Here is a 20,084-nt window from a genome sequence, read left to right as displayed (position 1 = left end):
CCTACAGTTGAACAATTCTGCTTCAGTCTTGAGTAGGACCCATTTTCCTTGACTTTCTCACGTAGAGCATGGAATAAATCTCACTGTTTTTTAGAAAAAAAAAAAAAAAACGTGGAAAGAATCAGAACCACTCAAGGTCTGTGCAAATGAATTCATTTCCAAAAGAAAATAATGATGAAAATGAAGAGGTCACTCAGTATTGAAGAGACAGTTTATGTTATTGGGATACTTAATTTTATTAAAGTTTTTAGGATTATATAATATTTCAGATTAGATGAGTCTGGTTTATAACATAATTAAATATACGTAGTCAAATGTGATACATAAAACACCTAAGCATCTTTAATAAGTCACAATGCTGGCCTGATCTCATCAAAATTGAAATGAATTTTTTGAAGATTGAACTAGGGGTATGGAGGGGAAGAAGAAAAGTATTATTGCTGCATATTATAGTCAGAAAATGTAGCCAGTAGCTCTTGTAAAACCAAAATGGAACAATGTAAGTTAATGAAAACAATTATGAGGCAGCCACAGTGTCTGAAGACCCACAAATCCACGCTTGGGTAGCAATACATAATTTTTGCTGCAGCAGAAAACTGAAATGGAAGAAAATATCAGCATAATAGAAGTAATTATAGGACTGGATTTATAGCTTTTCCTGGTCCTTAGTATATTAAAATGCTGCCAAAGTAATACCTAGCACTTTCTCTGAAAATGAAAGTTGTATTGGAAGTGTCTTAATATGAGCTAAAAATACCATGTTACAAGAAAAAAAAAAAATTTAAATCAAAAGAGCCAAATCTCACCATGGAAGAAAACCTGTTAGCCGGCCAATGCAAGAAGCTGGGATAGACTAAGCTATATTAAAGGACTATATCCACTCAAATTTGACAGACCGTGTGCTCAAATGACTATGCATATTACTGTCATGAAAATTTTGAAATCATACTTCTTAATCATATTTGTATGGTAAGGATATAAATTAATCACACATTTGGATATATTGTCAGATGCTCAGATTCTAGCTGAGGCAGCAAAATAGACTTTGTGACTACACCTTTGAGGCTCCCTCTGCCTTCTGGTCACAAATCTGTTGCATGCCTCATCCCCAGGTGCAAGCCAAAGCAGACCAACAGATATTTTAAATTGTGTTAACAGGCCTCTGGGGCCATCTCAGCTTTTAGAAAAAATAAAGTTGCTTGCAAAGAAGTTCTGACCTCATTTCTTTTTCCCATCATGCTTCTTGTCACATTATAGCAAACTGATGCCAGCCAACTTTGTTCTAGCCTTGGGCGATGTGGCCTCAAAATGCCACCATTTCAGCTTGTAAAATTTTTCCCTTTATTTCTTTTAATGTTTTTAAAAACTAAGCAAAACAAAACCCCCCTCACAACCCCCCTCAAAGCACTATCATTATTTCCTAAGGGCCGAACTAAAAGAAAAAGTTATTAAAGCAAAGTACCAGCAAAACAGCATTAAAACTACATTTGATTATATTCTTGACCCTTACACCAGAGGAAATCAGTAGTAACACTTACGAAGTCAGAGTATTCACAGTGCTGCAAAAATTGTCTAGAATGCAGATCTGGTCTCCACACTTACAGTGAAAAGAAACTGAACATCCTTCTCAAAATTAACACTCCCTTAGCATAACTGTTGCAATACCATAAAACCAAGGACTCATTTTGAATTCCTTCTACTACCTTTGGAGTCTATGTAAATGGACTCCTTAGTATCAATATGGCCATAATGAAAGAAACCAGCATGGGAAAAAAACCCAATCAGATTTGCATAAAGCTTGTGAGAATTTATAAGGTGAAGATAGGAAGTTCTACATGACAAATTCATTTGCAAAACCAGGATGGAGACCTTCCTAGAACCAGGGGAGATAATAACATGCTACATTTCGTTTATCTTTGACAACATGCATCTCTGTGGTTGTCATTATCAGAGGATCATAAAGTCTAATCAAAATAAGAATATATACCTCCGGGAGCAGAAAGAGATAAAAACAATCAAAAGCAATACTGAAACATCAGTGACATCCTAATGAAGGTGGTGAGACTGTATCTTACAAAGAAAAATCCAAACCCACCAAAACCTTTTCATTTCTCTTTTTAATCCAGATATTTATGTAGCTGTCAACTTTCAGCATATTGTATCATCATGTTGTATCATCATGGAATCATGGTCAAACAGCTTTACTACATTTCTACCTCTGATTAATTTCTGCAGATGTGATATCACATGGATTTAGAAATACATCCACAGGAATACATAACTGACTGTTGGCAGCTTATATATGAGTCTGGGAAGCATCCAAATTAAAACTTCTTCAATGACAGTCAAGACAATTTATTTAGTCCACCACATGCTGGATCAGAACGTCTTTCATAAGACACTTAAATATAAATCAAGGAGAGTTAAGTCAATATAAAAGGTCAGAAAACACTAGATCTGGGAGGCTGCAACTTCCTTGTGGGTGTAGATGACAACTAGAGCACACTCCATCTGAGAGTTAAGAGGAAGGATGAAATGGAAGAAATATAGAAATCAGCAAAAGAGACAACAGATCTGAAGCAAGAGAAAAACAAAAACTTGAAAACGAAGAGGACACCTTTAATTGGTCTTGGTAGCAGATAGTAAGCAGGTGAAAAGATTGAATGTCTCAGGACAGATATACACACATCATTCTGACTTGTAAAATTTCAATCAGGGATTTTTGAAAAGCTAAACAAGGAGTAAGCAGTTCTACTAACTTTAAGTTATTGCTTAAATTTGACAGATATGCAAGGAGAGATAAGAATGAAGTTCAAACCATTTGTGTACTTTTCTGAAAGTACAATCTTCAGGATTTTCATCCAATTCTTCTAATGCATCAAGTCCATATTAACACGTTTTTTTTTGCACAGAAAAATGCCAAATTGCCTGTTGGCTATATTAAAATCCTCAAATTCATCCCTGTTTCTGTTTGTAGAGTTCCTTCCAGTTACAAGAGGAAAAAAAAAAAGGTATTCCCTTTCATATGCTAGTTGAGTTGGGTAAAGCACTGACTTGAAGGATAGGGGAGTTTATTTTAACCCTTAGGAGCATTACCAGTTTCCACGCAGTAACCTAACTTTTATCCTATAAATTTAGGAGATAACCTAGTCTCTCCCATGCTGCCTTCTGATTCACCTGCACCATTCTGTAAGAAAGGGAAAAGGATTCATAGACTGTTTATACATTTCCTTTCTATTTTCACATAAGCAGTCTTTGGTGCAAGGTTTTGATATTAGAATTTTCTTTTAAAGATTATGAAGATTAAGATAGACCCAAATTGCAACTTCCAGACATACCTACAATACTCAGCAAAAGCGTGATAGTAATAAGATTTCTGAGGTTACAGAAGTAAATACATAGAGAGTAAGAAATAAACTCAGAAGCTTGGATTCTCAGGGCTCTTTGTTACCCAGGAGCAGTTCCACCAGCAGTGAATAAAATTCATCATGTGTATAAGGCATTCTTACACCATAAAGAGCTACTTCTGACAATCAATGTCTATAAAATCACTTTAATTTTTATTCTGCTCTGTAACACAAAATTATAACTAAAATTGAACTTCTTACTGGATCCCATTTACTGAGCACTAAGGAGCAGAATACAGCAAGGTAAGAAAAAAAAAATCAATTCAAGAATGACTGATAGTCTTTTCCTGGGAGAACAAAATATGTCAGAATTAAGAATGATGATGATGCTTCTAAAGAGAAAAAAGGAAGACAGGGCTTGTGAGGGAATAGTAAGAATGACAATCAAAACAGAGGAGTGCATAATACAAAGATATTTCATCATGACATTAGTGCTGTAATATGAATTCTCACTTTATGAGGGACTTGTGAATCTTTTATCAAACTTAGAATTCATCTGAGTCCAACAGCTGCCTCTGCATAATTCGGGATAAACAGCAACTGTTCCTCTCTCTTTGAAGTGAAACAGGGTGAAAGCAGCTTTGGCCAGAGCAGGTAGCAGTGGCATTGCAGTTGTTTGAAATGTCAGGATTGCTTGAGGGGTGAGGTTCAAGGGATGATATCAACAACAACAAAGACGACCCTATTTTTTAAACATGGAAGGAGCTAATATGAAAGGCTGGAGTGAAGGACTGTGATTTTATGATTGAACAGATATGAACCTGTGTATGTTTTGTGTCTGGTAGTAAGACAAAGTGCATAAGCAAGGTGATATACTCAAGAAGGGCTATATCAGAAATTCCAATCACTGCCACTTAGGCTGAAGACTGGTATTCTGTGCATTCAGGCACATATAGAAGGATAAAGGTAATAGCTACCTGACTCCTGCATATATGGAGGGCTGAGAGGGCCTGTAGGCAAATTGTTTCCATGTTACTCCTGCTAGCAGAGCAAGTATAGTATTTTATATTAATTTTAAAACATTTTAAAACAATGTTAATTATTTTTTCCCCAATATGAATATTTAATTAGAAGCACTGTATAAAGGAAAGAAATTACAGAACTAATTAAAACAAAAAAAATCAAATACACAGACAAAACTAAAAAACAACGGCACAAAAGGGGATTCGTACACAATAAGGTGAACAGTATCCAGCAGAGACATGGAAAGCCTGACCCACCAAACTCTCATAGCTCAAAGATAAATAAACAATAAATGTATACCTGCCTGGGAAGATACACTTCAGTTTTAAGTGGAGACTAGGACAATTCATTAGGAGATCCAGTGGAAAAATACAGTTCCACTAACGTACTAAAAACACACATCTCACTCTTGGAGAACTACACATTTAGTATTTTTCTTGCATCTTTACTGAAACAACCCTGACTTTGGGAATATGAACTAGAAATTCTTCTATGCATAAATTCTCTGTACAAGAACAAATTTGATCCTTCTAATAACATTTAAGAGAACCATATGCAAAGGTTGTTGGCTATCAGCTGGATGTAAAGATCAATATACAGATCTGGATTATGGGATCAAATTTTATTGAAAACCTGGAGAATAGCTACATTACCAGAGCTAACAAACTGGACAATGATGTATTGACTGTGAAATACTAGTCTTTGTGTATAGTCTTTGGAATATTAAACACTACAGCCTTAGACAAACTGTACATGTTATATAGGTTATAGATTAAATTCTTCACTCCCCTACCTACCTTCAATAACAACCCAACAACAAAGTGACATAGAAGATGACAAAGTTGATGGCACACGAGTTATCATTCAATGCAAGAAAAAAACCCTGTAATGTTGACTTTGTGTGCTTCTGAAAGTATTTTGCATAGTAATAATCTATTTGAATTTCCCAGACAATCCAAGAAAAATTAATTTTACCATTGAGAACGTGGCACTGAAGGAAATAAGTAATCACCTGCATGCAGCACCATCTGTGTACCATTAGCAAATTTCAGAATAGATTAGGCCATGTGGTAAAATTATCAGTCTCTGACATCACCTCAGGCAAGCAGTGAATTGATAACAGGATAAGTCTCTGGAAAAAGTAAAACAGTTCTGGGGGGCCCCCAATATAAGAAAGATGTGGACCTGTTGGAGCAAGTCCAGAGGAGGCCACGAATTGGATCAGAGGACTGGAGCACATATCCTATGAAGACAACCTGAGAGAGTTGGGGTTGTTCAGCCTGGAGAAGAGGAGGCTCCGCAGAGACCTTAGAGCAGCCTTCCAGGACCTAGAGGTGTCCATAAGAATCTGGAGAGGGACTTCTTACAAGGACATATAGTGACAGGACAAGGGGGAATGGCTTTAAGCTGACACAGGGGAGATTTTGATTAGACATTAGGAAAAAAAAAAATCTTCACTATGAGGGTGGTGAGTTACTGGAACAGGCTGCCCAAAAAAGTTGTGTACACCCCATCCATGGAAATGTTCAAGCTTAGATGGGCCGTTGAGCAACCTGGTCCAGTGGGAGGTGTCCCTGCCCATGGCAGGGCAGGTGGAACTAGATCTTTATGGTTGGAAAGGTCTTTAGGAATGGCTTTAAGCTGACACAGGGGAGATTTTGATTAGACATTAGGAAAAAAAAAAATCTTCACTATGAGGGTGGTGAGTTACTGGAACAGGCTGCCCAAAAAAGTTGTGTACACCCCATCCATGGAAATGTTCAAGCTTAGATGGGCCGTTGAGCAACCTGGTCCAGTGGGAGGTGTCCCTGCCCATGGCAGGGCAGGTGGAACTAGATCTTTATGGTTGGAAAGGTCTTTAAAAGGTCCCTTCCAACTCAAACCATTCTGTGATTTTATGATTCATACACATGATGAAAAACCCAGCTGACCTCCATGTAATTTTCAAAAAATACTGAAAGGATAAACTCTAAAGTGGCTCATACTGAGTAAGATGAAGAAATATAAAATGAAGAGGATGTTATTTGGTACTGGCATGGAAAGAACAGGGTAGGAGGAGCTTCTGCTTTTTAACAAAGTAGCAGCATGACAAGCTACTGGAAAACTGTATTGGTTTTTTGCCTTTTCTTTAGTGTCCTGGCTTTTCTCTCATTTCATGCAGCCAAGTTAAAAATCAAAGCAGAGAATGAAGAGTTGCAGTCTGTGTCATGAACTTGGGATGTGCTCATGCATGTTAGGTGTGTTCACAGTACTATGTTATGAGACAGAGGGAAGAATAAGGCAGAAAAAGAGCCAATTTCTATACAGATAAAGCAAAGTACCAAGGGTTGTGAGGGAAAGAATATCCCCTCACTTCAAACAGAAGCACGTTTTGAAAAGAATTAGATGGAAAAGGAGTCATATCTAAGGCTGCAGCCAGTTAATTCTGGCAGTGAAAAGGCTGAGGATTCCTAGACTCTAGGATTAGTTTTTGCATTCAGGAATGAAGTGGAAAGTGTGATTAAAAGAGCCACATCAGTCTTAGAGATGTCAGTGTTCTTCAGCTGAATGAGAAGTCAAATGAAAATTACATCACTGTTTTCAGGAAGGCCTGGTGAAACAGGGGCTTGCACAGAGATATTGCAGACAGCAAAGGGAGTAGAGGCTCTTTCTAAACTTTTTCAGCAAAATAAGTAAGGTTTAATCTAAAAACATGAGCTAGTATTGAGATACTGCCAGTCATTTGAAGTAGTCCTATGCTGTGGTTATAGGATGTCTGTAGAAGGCATTGATGCAGCTTATTCTCAGAGGATTCAGTATTTGAATTTCTCACCTGTGAATGGAAGAAAGGGCATAAAAAGAGCAACTTCCATCTGTATAGTTCTTGTGAATGGCAAAAGGTCTCCTTATGTCTATGAGATTGTTTTCTGAGTGCAACCCACAAAAAATAAGAATTCTGTACACTCTTGTACATTACGTTTCTAAGTCCTACACCTATTAGGAAAATGTAATTAAGTAATTGGCTATGGAAAGTAGTGCATACAGCAATACCATATGGTCCAAGGCAGCTTCTTGTGTGCAGAGATACCCATACCTGATTGTCAGAACCTACACTCACAGAGTCTGCTAAAAAAATGCTATTTCAAAACTACATGTTAAACTGTTTCTCTTCTGGTTTTCCAGATTGCAAGCAATATGATTGAGCTCTCTAATTAAGCTTACTCAATAAAGTGTAACAAAGCAACAAGAAGTAGGTTACTTAAAGGGAAATAAGAAAAATCATATGAAATGGAATTTTTTCCTTACAATTTTGGTTATTTCAAGAAATAATTCTCTAGCTTAAACAATGAAAGCCCAACCCACATGCAGTGATCAAAACTGGGTCATTAAAAAACATGATAAATGATAAATCTAAGACAGTTTTGAACTATCCATATTTTCAGTCTTGGATTTTTGCTTTTTCTAGAGGAAAAAAAAAAAAAACCCACAACATTTCTTCTTATTCTAGGAATATGGCATTTAATGTAATATATAATTCTGCACTGAACAGCACCTATAAAAGTATCTGAGAATGTTGATTTCTACACTGTATTTCAAGAATTTGAGCTGATTTTGATGCTAAATATTGTTCTCTTACTAGTTCTGGAAACTGTGAGGTGACCTATACACCAAATGCAGTTGTTCAAAGGTATGAACTGCTTTTTTTTTTTTTTAAATAGATGAAACTCAAAGTTACACACTAATGCTTCTGAGTACAAGAATTCCTAGTTTTAGTAGACCACGTTACTGTGTAGTTTTCAAGACATCAGATTTCTGCTTCTCAGTGATGAGGTACATTACTATTAGTGGTGCATCGAACTATAAATTACTGAAATCTGGGGCCTTCAAAGCCTATGAGTAAAAATGAACTGACATTCCATAGGACAAAAGAGAAAAGAAGAATATACTGTCTTTGTGGATGTGATAGAGAATTTGAGGCAAATATCAGAAGCTGCCTCTGTGATGCCTCTTGTTCTGATATGCATTAATGTTTTGAACAAAGAAGTCACAAAATATAAACTGTTATACCTCAAATCAAAAAGTTATTGTTATAATCTGCTTGCACAGTTGCAATGGATCTGATTAATGCCTTCCATGATTCCGTTAGAATAATAACATGAGCATAGAGTGTTTTAGGAAGCATTTTTGTGGCCAACGCATTGTTGAAGTAGTATTCAAATTAGTAATCAAATCAAGAGAAGTTGCTTCAGATGTGCTAGTTTATGTTGGCAAACAATATAATTCAAACAAATACACCAATGTTCTGCATTTGGAAGTCAGGAAAGAAAATTCATAGCACCAATATTGTTCTATTTTTAAAATACAGAGAGATACAGTACTTAGAAAATCCCATTCAAAGAGGAGTAATTGTTTTGGCATAGTAAGAAATAGTGCTGATCAATATGCAAGGCAGAAGTTTGTATCATTTAATTACTGAGGTACTTATGACCTTTTTGACCATATGAGAAAACTGCATCAAAGTGAAAGCAATGTCTAGTTTGCAAGCCAAAAGAAGAATACTACAATTTGATTCTAATGCCAAAGAGTGTGCTAATAAAAACCCCACATGAATTATCTCTTATAATACTTAAAATGTCTAACGTTGCATTCAGCAAGTAATCCTGCACAATGTCACGTATGGCCTCATACTTTTACAGCAATTCTGAAGTTTCTATGAGCTGGAAAAAGAAGTAATATACCACTCTGAGGTATGACAAACTATACAGAAACTACCTAAACCACTGAAAAGCTGGTGAGCGTTCTTAAATTTGTTTAAGCTTCAGCAGTAAGTATAAATGTTATCTTCCACAGCAGCAGGTGAATTATATTAAGAAATTAATGCCATTAGTATGTTTTAAGGGAAAAAAACCCCAAACATAGGAATCTACATGGGAAAACATCAGTGTCAAGCATCTGTTGAATAGCCTTTAAGATGCACAGACGAGAAGATGGAAGATTGATTAATTCGATCTCATACCTTGTCTTTGTGACAAAGCATAACTACAGCAAACAGTGCTTATATAGTGCACCAGCAAGAGGGTCATATCCCTTTTAAATAGTTAAATAATATAACTGATAAGTTTTACCAATGGCTTTTACTTTTTCTCCTTTCCAGACTGAATAATAAGAAGGTATTCAAACTAGGAAGAGGAGATTTTCCTCAAAGGAAGGAATCCCTAGAACTGGATCTAAGATAACTCTGTCTGGAAACAATCAAATAAAATGTATACATTTCTGCCACACTCACTCTCAGCAACTAGAAGATCATTTTCCCTTGACCTGTTAGATTTCAGATCTTAGACTAATATCATATTACTACACATTTATTAAAATTAAGAGAAAAATCAAACTACAGCTTCAAAGGGCATTTGTTTTGTATGCAAATGGATAAAAAAACTCATCGTCCTGTTGACATCTGCAACAGAATTGTGGTTATGAATTTCTTAAGAATGAAGGACTTAAAAAAGATGACATACACAATGAAACTCATTATATTCCTTTTTAAAATAATTCAAATTCTTACAAGAACTTAGAAAAAATACTGTAACACTGTGAGACTAATTTGCAAATATATATACCAAAATTCACAGTCGTATTGGTACTTACCCACTAAATGCCTGGACTGCATAAAGCTTGGAAGTATCCAAGGAACTTCCACTTACTATCCGAGCCTTTAATAAAGACCAAAACCAAAATTAGTTATTCAGTTGCTCTTAGTAAGCCTTAGACAGGATTTAACTCTATAAATAAACACATAACATCTATATGAAAATGTTTAGCAGGGTCAGCTCCAGGCCAAAGCTAGAGTAACTACTCCTTTGGAATACATTTTGATAGCATTCAGCATTTAGTGAAACACACTGGAAGAACCCATGGGAAGATAAGATACTGCTTCCCAAATATTGTTGCCCATTAAGTCCTATAGTGCATGCAGTATAGATGACAATTAGAGACAAAAATCCCAGAAACCATGTTTGACAGTAGCAGACCCCTGTGTTGGCAGTTATGATAAGCACACAGTGAGGGTTATCCTGTTCATAAATGCAACACATTTGCAATACACTCAAAGGAGAACAAAAGAGTGAAAAGCTGGGAAAAACATGCAGATATCACAACTAAAATGAAGGAACTAAACAAGTCAAATAAGTCACAAACAAACATCAACAAAATACATGATCCCTATGGTAAATATGTGATTTTAAACCTTTTCATCCACAGAAACGCTATCTGGAAGAGAATTGGGAAGAAGGGGAATATAGGTTAGACAAAAGACTCTCTGAGAAAACATCTTATGCTATAAAAAGCTGTCACTGTTTTAATCTGCTAGTTCAGAACAGAATCCAAGTAACACCTGTGCTTAGCTGTACCACTGTGGCAAGACCATTGTCACTATATTTTAAAAAAGAAAAAAAAAAAAGATGTTTCCAGTAGATAAGACCCCCTGCCACTTATGCAGGGGTGGATACCATATGATATATATCATAACCCATCACAACATGATTTTAGGATTTTGTTTTGGGTTTTTTAAATATTTTTTTAATATTAATTAATGTATTTAATATAGTTGCAGTGTTCAAAAAAATAATGCCCTGTTTTCAAGGAAAATGAAAGTGCTTCTACTAAGGATATATCTATTGGAAAACCCAAACAAACATGCAAACTCCTGAACTGTAACTGTTCTATGCTATCACAGCAATTCATACAATAACAGAAATTATCCCCAAATGCAAATAGAATTACAATTGTGAAAGTATAAGATATATATTTATATATAAAATTATAAATTTCTTAATGCAAAGATGTGATGTATTCACATTTATATCAGACAGAAAATGCATGCTGACAGGGAGCACTACCCTTATTTTATTGTCTTGTCAGGTTGATGCCTTATAGTACAGTGCATACATGAAACTGCATTGTTTTAATTGTCACCTTACTGATCTTTCCACTTTTCCTTCCTAGTTCAGGTAATTTTCAGATGTTTGGAAATATGCCACATTAAATACATAACGAAATGATCATATACACCTTAAACATCTGCCACATTTCATTTGTTAAACCAGTTTACCTACAAGAAAATATCAAACAGATACATGCAAAATATATTGGCAAATGTGAAGATGCATACATTTTTGTAGTGACAATCCAGGGAACTAAAAGGCTCTATTGTGCCACTGATTTCAGAGTCTACTTATGTGATCAAAGTAAAGCACTTACACAAGAACAAGTAGAATAGAAACTGGAGCTAAATTGTTGAAAATGTGTTTTACCAGTCAGATTATCTGATTTTGTATCAGAGGATCGAGATACTAAGGATTAGCAATATCACAACACCAAATTTGATTCCACAGAAAATCCAGCTATGGAACAGCCTCTCCTCCTTTGTGAAACCACCAAATTTTCCATTTTCTTATCCTCGACTACAGATCTTATCTTCTCTTTCACAGCTACTGTGAATAATCCATTTAGAAAGAGTATGCCTCAGAATGAACTACAGTTTATTTTTCCAAGAAAAACTTACGTTTTGAGTTATACAGAATATTAAAACTACTAATAATTGTAAAATCCATTATTTAGTAAAAATAGTGTAAGACACCTTAATCTACTTTCTCACTTCAAAATTCCCCCCTTCAGAAATAATAGAACTTTTATTTTGCCTCCAAAATTAATTCTTGACTAAATTAAGCTACAGTGTTGTAGTTGTCAAATTACCCTCATTTGACTGGGTAGATTTATAAAAAAGACTTTAGTCTTTATTTTTAATTGTGAAATGTATTTGTCTGACAGCATCAGACATGACTGGCTACTCTTTCCTCACAAGCATATCAAGAAGATTTGGAAGACCATATCATCCTACTTTCCCACTATAAGATTATTACAGCATTTTCATAAGCAGGCTAAGAGCAGAGCCAGGAGCACCTAGATGCCTGTAAACTGGGCTGCCTGTGGTTACAAAATGAGATATGCTATTATGAGGGGTAAAGGAAATAAGAGGACTATTAAAACCAAAGTGCTGGTGCAGCACCTGGGCAGGTGAATGAGAGAAAAGGCAAGAGAGGATATACCAACAGGACTCTAAGTAGGAGAGAATGAGACTTGAATATATTTTCACACTTGCAAAAAAGGCAGAGTCTAAAAGGTAAAGAGAGATAAGAGAACTGACGGAAGTTTCAGGCAAAATATCTCCTGTAAGGTAAGAAGCCTCAATATAATCTGTTCATGCAACCCATAACTTCTTTCTACAATGTCTAATCATAATAACATTTATAATTCTGCCATTTAAAGATGTATAATAAATCTCAGAATTATAGATGTGCAATGCGATTTTTTAATAGCTTGCAGGTACTTTGTTACCAGCTGCCTAAAGAATCCCATCAACTATATGTTTAATTCTGTTGTTTATAAAGTTACATTAAAAAAAACCCCAAAATTGTTGAGACTTGTTCTCCACATTAAATGGAATTTTGTATTTCAGAGCATGAGAGATGGACATATGAAATTTTCTTTACCTCTCTTGGGTTTCAGCCAGCTTCATCTAATTTCACTACACTTCCTTTAGTGGAACCTAATTTTGCCTAAATTTAGGAAGGAGAGCAACAATCAAAAATTAGGAAGGGAAAAAAGGTATTATGTTTTTGGTTTAACTTGTTTTTCTTTGCAGTTGCTACTTAGGAAAAAAAACAAACCAACCCAACAATGTACCAGTCTAATGGCCTCTTTTCTTAATAGAAATTGCACAAAGCAGACAACTGATGCAAATTTCCCAAAACAAGATATTGAGAACATCTCTTTTGTCACAAATGACTGCATCTTTAGAGAAAAAATTAGTTTGAAAACTTCTTTGTTTATTGCTTCTTCTGAACTCACCATGACTGAAATAATCTGAACTATGGAAGTGTTCTCTGTGAATATGAGAGCACCAAATCAGGAAGCATACAGTCACCAAGCAATTCACTTTAGTAGTCATTAGACTACCAGAACAGACAGCAACATTCCTTGATGTAGATAAGAAATGAACTGTGATTATGTAAGAGACCACTGAATATATTTTCAATTCAGGGATATAAGACTAGACATCTCAGATTATGCTGCTGAATGACAATGATTTACTTAACAGTGTAACTTCATACAACTCATTTCTGTCATTCACATGTACTATGGCAAACAACTAACATAAAAAAAGTTATGAGTGTACTGAGAACAATGTAACTGCTGGTTCATTAAGTTAGCCATATGGGATACTGCTTATTTCAGTTAGTTTTTTTTCTCCTTAAATACTTATTTTATGTGAAAATTCACTACACTGTGAAATACCTGTAATAGCCTTCAAGTCATGTTCCAGAAAACAAATCTATCCTCTGTACCATGTGCCTTTTTAGATGATTGGAGGGTGTTTTACTAGGATTATAGAAAAAATCCATGGAGTGCTAAGTAATTGTTGCTATTTGAGCTCAGTGCATCTGTGTAGGGGAATGAAGTGTGGTCATCTACCTACTTACTAGTGAAATTTGTATTGACAAATGTCAAATACTGAAGGCAAAATTCAATATTTTTTAGGCAATTTGATAATTTCAAATTCATGTATGTTTAATTAGCTAATTGGTAAAAAGAGGAAAAAGCTTAACTTGGTTAAGGATACCGTAGTGGTACAAGGTAGATACAATTTATATCATTAGAACAATTAAGACAACGAAGCAGAAAACATATCATGTCATTAATTACAGCAAGGGAAGCATGATGGACAGCTATCATATCACATTTCTCCAAATAAGCTCATTTTCTATGCAGAATTTTAAGTCGATGATAGAACACGAAAACTTTAGGAAGGAGAACAGAGTCTTAAGGAATATTTAGCAAACCATATTTTAAAAATGCACCTTCTTAGCTACAAAGTTTTCTTCAGCTCTGTACCATTCTTTACCATGTATATCAGAAATACAATTGGTCAATAGTCTCAGTCAGCAGAGATATTTAGATCAAAGAAGTTCAGCAGATCCCCTGCTCCCGAGTCACAAGCATCCTTTAAGCCTTGTGTCATTATTTCTCTTTTGCATTTTTCTGAGCAGCAGAGCATCATCCTAATACACTTTCTTTAATAATTTAAAAAATGTAAGTCACCACACACATCCCGTGCCACAGCACAAGAACTGTCACCAGGTCCTAAAAATCTAAACTTCCTAGGAACTATGTATACTGCCTTGATTTTCCATTCTTGTATGTGTGATAATTGTATAACATCAAATTGGAAAAAGATTTCAAGTCCTTTATTCTCTCAAAGTATCATTTTAATCTTTAATTCTGCAAAGTGGTTGCAAGAATGTCACACTGAGTGGTAATTACACGATTCTTGGAAACAAACACTTTAGACATAATACTTGCTGGAATTAAAATAACAGTACAGCTGATCCATGGAAAAATACCTATGTAAAGTAGCCACAGTCAGAAGTAGTTTGTAATCTGAGCTGGACACTTCTATTTAGTATGCATTGATAAAAATAGGGTCAAACAAGAGCAGCACATTAAAGTAGATTGTCTGTCCAAAACAATAACAGAAATTGTCATGCTAAAAAAATAAATGCTGTATCCAGAAGCTAATATTATCACTACAGAACAGAATATTACAGTATGTAAGCTTAGAGGATGTTGTGTTGCTGAAGCATAGTCTAGGAAGATATATTGTATAATGCTTGAAAGAAAATATTAAAGCTAGCGTATCATAAGAGATGAGTGATGCTTGTCTGACAAAGAGAAGGTCAAACTTGAATAAAGCTTGGTTGACAGGAGAAATAGAAGAATTGCTGCTAGCACTTTACTAGCAGTGATGTAGAAAAATTACTAGTGGATGCACTGAGAACCAAAACAGGAGGTCATCCTGGTGCAGATAAAACTGCATTTCTGTATTTATTAATAAATTAGTCTGCAAATCTGAAACAAGAGAATATGCTTTAAAAACATCTCTGGCGCTTAGAAATTTGAGTCCTGTTAGGCTTCCAATGGTTCTTGTTTCCTATTGTCTTTCAACAGCTACTAAATACCTCTAAAAAGAATAAATAATTGACTATCAAGAGAACTGTTTATTATTACAGAGTGTGGTATGATACTAGATCTTCTTATTTTTAGTGGTCTCAAAAAACTACAGGTTTTGGTTTTTTTTTTAAAGATGTATAATAAATGTCAGTATTATGTACATGGAATGCATTTTTAAAATAGTTCGCAGATACTTTGTAATCAGCTGCCAAAAGAATCCCACTAGTTATATGTTTAATTACATTGTTTATAAAGTTATAATAAAAAAAAATACATATAGAATTGTTGAGACTAGTCCTCCACATTAAATGGATTTTGTATTTCAGACAAACAAAAACCTTTAGTTTTCCAGGCTTCCTTGACAGTCTCCAGTTTGTCAGAACGATGGTAGGGAGTAAAATGCAGAGTGTATTTTAAGAATTCTATTCTGACCTCAGAACACATCAGAGAGTTAAATCACACCTTATCCATAAAGGATAAAAAGGGATATTCTCTCTTTTGATACAAATGATAACAGTAAATGGAAACAAGTAATTAATTATAGCCTATGAAAGCAAACAGACAATTGCAAGTCTTTCCATATCACATCACCGCAAAATATTTGACTTGGTCTTATCATGGTCTGTATCAAGGTCTTACTTGCAAGCTTAAGTCCCGTTGTGTTTCTTCCAAAGATTGATTTTCATTAAATTCGCTATGCAAGCAAGATAAATACATTAAAGTTGAAATTGGTAGAAAATAGTATACACTTATATTGTGATATTTGGGAGTAATTCTTTTGGCAGAATTATCATGTAAGGTATCAAGCAATAAGATACAGGTCGATTTCAGCATTGTTCTCAGCAAGCTGGATGAACAGAATTTCACAGTGTGCAGGAGACACCAGTCTGGAATGGGTTGCAAGTATATGAAAGGGTGATGCTAGAATTCAAAATTCTTTGCTTATTACTGAATTCACTTCATTGCCTTAGCACTACTGTAAAAAATAGTTCTGCATTTGGAAGAAAAAATGAAAAATGGCAAAAAATTATTACATAGCAGAATAAGGTATACAGCATATTCAAATTAAAAGCATTATTGATGTAATATTAGTGCAAAAAAAGACTACTCTCATTCTAGAAGATATGTGAAGTCATCATTCCAGTTTTTGAAATCACACTGAAAGTAAGCAAATTGAATAGAAAAAGGATGACAAAAGCCAGAACAAGCAGATATTCATAAAACAATCTGTGACGACAGACAAAGAGGATTTGGTTTGTTTTGTCTTATTAAGACATAAAACTAAGGAGGGAAGTGACAGTACTTCAAATTCATTAAGGATTGTAATAGAGTAATACTTTTTTTCCTCCATGGCTTATAATGTCAGTTACATATTAGATGTCAAAAGAAGGCAAGAAGTATGCTTACTCACAATTACAAAATACACAAGTAGCATTTGTGTAGCAAATACTTTTAAGCTCAACATATTTTGTTCTGTAATATCATTACCTTTTGTTTTAACTGAAACAACTCAAAATGTTTCAAAATAATTCTCAAAGTAGAGACTGATCTTAAAAAAAAAAAACACATTAAAAAAATAGTTATTTTCTCCACAACAAATTGTTTGTTTCAGCTCTGCTTGAAAGTAATAATAAGTTGGAATAATTTGCATAAACCCCAAAGAGATAAGAGCTAGACTGATGCACTGGAATTCAAAGCATGACTTTTGGTTCTGTTGGACTTTTTCTGTCTGACAGGACATTCATAAATCCTGAATTCCACAATCCCTCTTCATAGTTAATATAAAAATCAGGTTTCCTTTTCCTCTGCTTTTATTTTTTCATAAAAGAATATTTCAACCAACAGGCCTTTTACAGTTGCCAAACAAAAGTCCACTACTTAATGCTTGAGGTATGGTCCCTGCCTTACAGGTGCAGATAAGCATCAACTCTATCCTGTCTATGCTAAATGGAAGAGGAAGACCTACAGGTTAAGATTAAAAAAATGCTTTAGTTCTTACTTATCCATTTTACACATATTCTTCTCTCCTGGTTTATTTTAGACTCGATAAGGAGTTCATCATGTCTTTCTCTCCATATTCCATCTTGGTATATATGCAGCTGATGGACAAGAATTTCTTTAATAAGGCTGCAATTACACTAATGATACCTAGAGCTATACATAATTTATGAATCTGTGATAGCATGGACAAATCACTTGCTGCTGTTTGGCCTCTGACCAAGAAACCTCAATTCTCAAAGAGAAGAATCAGTGTCATAAAGATGTTTTGCCACATTCCATGTCTGAGATTCCAGTGTAACATAAACAAGTCCAACTAGTTTCAGTAGTTAATGCCAGAGAACCTATGAGAGAAGCGTATTAGCAGCTTGCTCTTTACCACTACTAGTTTAGTGAAATCAGATTACCATCTTTTCTGTGTTAAACAGGGTTTTCTTTTTTTTTTTCCCTAGTTAACTTGAAGCTTTTAATACACCATATTCTTTATCCCAGTATCAGGAGATTTTTAAACAACTTTATTATCAACACATGGGCTGCCTGTAACAACCTCTCTTTACATAGGATTTAATAGAAAATGAGTAAAATTTTCAGTGGAGTGAGTGATAGTTTTATGCGAGGCAAGTACAAAAGAAAACTCATCCAAAAATGGTGCAGGTGTCTGTAAGTATGTGTCTATGGCTTTTGTTAGAATTACTTATATATTAATTCTGTCTTTATTTTCAGGTTTACTAAAACTTTTGATCATGCAAAATATCTTAAAAATACTCTCTCCTGATCAAGGAGGCAAATCTCATGGTTGGTAAAGTTACATCAGTTTGAACAATAATTTTGCTTCAGCAGAAACTGGACAGGTTTCAGATATTTTCTCCTATTTAGAGTCCCTGAAAGACATAACTGAGTAGGTGTTCCACTGATCACCTGGAAAATGTGCATGAAGAAAAGGTCTGGCACCTTCCCATGAAAGTAGTCAGAATTTTGCTTTGGCAGCAAAGAGGATATTCTCAGTTTCACAGTTTATTATAATATTCTACTTCCCCAGTAGATCAGAAGAAGATTTAAGCATATTTATAAACTCGTGTTTTCCAAGTCATTACATTTTTTACATGCACATCTAGATATTTTTCAGCCAGTTGCTTTAACAAAATTTCTTTTATCCTGAAGCTGCATTATAAAATGATGCAGTGTTATTTCTGCTTCTAAAACATAATAATCTAAAGAAAAGTCTTAAATGTTTTAGGAATAAAACCAGAAAATATATCTTAGTCTTGGTGATAAAATATTGATTTGCACTCATTTCCACAGCAGAGCCAGTAGAAATAAGCCCTTGGAACTGACATTCAAAACTCAAGTTTCTTCTTAGCTCTAGCAAATTTATTTTAAATCCATTTAAGCACAAAAAGAGCAGTCAAACTGCATGAATATTAATCAATCTACTATCAATCAATCTATTAATCAATCAATTATTTTTGCAGTCAATGAAAATAGTGTTACACAGTTTCCTGTTCTGTTAAGGAATAGATACTTTCTTCTTTTAGGAAGGAAACCAGCAGTTTTAATGAATTACTTTTCCTAAAAAAGAAGTAATTCTTGAAACAGAAGTGTTTTGAGGTGGTTTGGGGTTTTTTTGTTTGTTTTTATTAAACAGTCAAAATCTGGATTATTTCTGCTAAACCTTATTAAGGATATGGAGGGGTTTTGTGTCCTGGGTTTTTTTTTGTTGGGGGAAGTGGGGAGGAGAGGAGAGGATGGGAGGTTTGGTAGTTATGTGTGTTTTGTTGGGGCTTTTTGGTTTGATTTTGGATTGGTTTTTTTTTTTTATGATTAAAGAACAGGTATAGCTATTCTAGCAAAAGAGCATCTGATAACAATGGAATTTTTTTTTTGATTCCCAGTGTTACACAAGGTGTATTTGTGACACGTTTTCCTGATGTAATGCCCACTGACTCAGCAAGTATTACTATGCTAAATTAAACTGCTGATCTTCAATTTATTTGGTTACTCTCCTGCAGTGCTACAATCTAAGATTTTTTGATAAACATAAAGCTTGTAACTACCAAATTAAAATTCAATCAACCATAAAAACACTATTAGATATTGTAAAAGACATACTAACCAGACTTTTAAATAATTCTTTCACTTGAGATTTCTAAATCTTGTATTACTGGTTTTAACAGGTCTTGGAAAAATCCCATAGTTTCTTGTTAATTGGGTTCTGCTTTTATTTGAATGGTTAAAAGCCTCTAAGATGATGATCGCTGCTCTCAGTATAATTTTCCTTACTCTAATCCCTCTTTTGACAGTCTGAACATGTAGTAGCAGCAAGCAACTGATACAGATCATTCCTTCATGAAGTCCTAACTTTAGAGTAGGTGGTGAATGTCAGTACTTCCTCTTTCTTCACAGGAAGAAGATGGGTGTATCATCTTTATCGTTAACTGGTTAAATTTCCTCACATAATTTTTCTAAAGCAACTTTTCTACAATTCTATTTATCTCAAGATGAATAGACTGGCATTTACTGTCTTAAATCTCTGAAATTCATTTTCCCCAAAGGACAGAAGAGAAGCAAGAAGGGAAGGGTATAAAGTCTTACACTGGACTCTAGAGTAGAACTACTGGCAAGAAAATAAAAATGTATACTCTTGAGTACATGAAATACAACCATATGCAA

At 34.7% G+C, this 20,084-nt stretch overlaps 1 protein-coding gene across 1 annotated transcript in view; it reads right to left on the bottom strand.

The window, feature by feature from the left end:
• The window catches only part of UNC13C (unc-13 homolog C (C. elegans)), a 128,907-nt gene that overhangs the window by 99,865 nt on the left and 8,958 nt on the right, over positions 1–20,084 (bottom strand). Inside the window, exons 2-3 of the mRNA XM_010019819.1 lie at positions 10,594–10,616; positions 9,996–10,060 (exon numbers count right to left, since the gene is read on the bottom strand). Coding sequence (XP_010018121.1) covers positions 9,996–10,060; positions 10,594–10,616 — 88 coding nt within the window. The remainder of the gene's footprint in view (positions 1–9,995; positions 10,061–10,593; positions 10,617–20,084) is intronic.

Source organism: Nestor notabilis, unplaced genomic scaffold, assembly GCF_000696875.1.
Source record: "Nestor notabilis isolate BGI_N333 unplaced genomic scaffold, ASM69687v1 scaffold908, whole genome shotgun sequence".
Taxonomy (NCBI): Eukaryota; Metazoa; Chordata; class Aves; order Psittaciformes; family Psittacidae; genus Nestor; species Nestor notabilis.
Note: the sequence above shows the minus strand (reverse complement) of the source record. Positions and strands in the feature narration are given on the sequence as shown.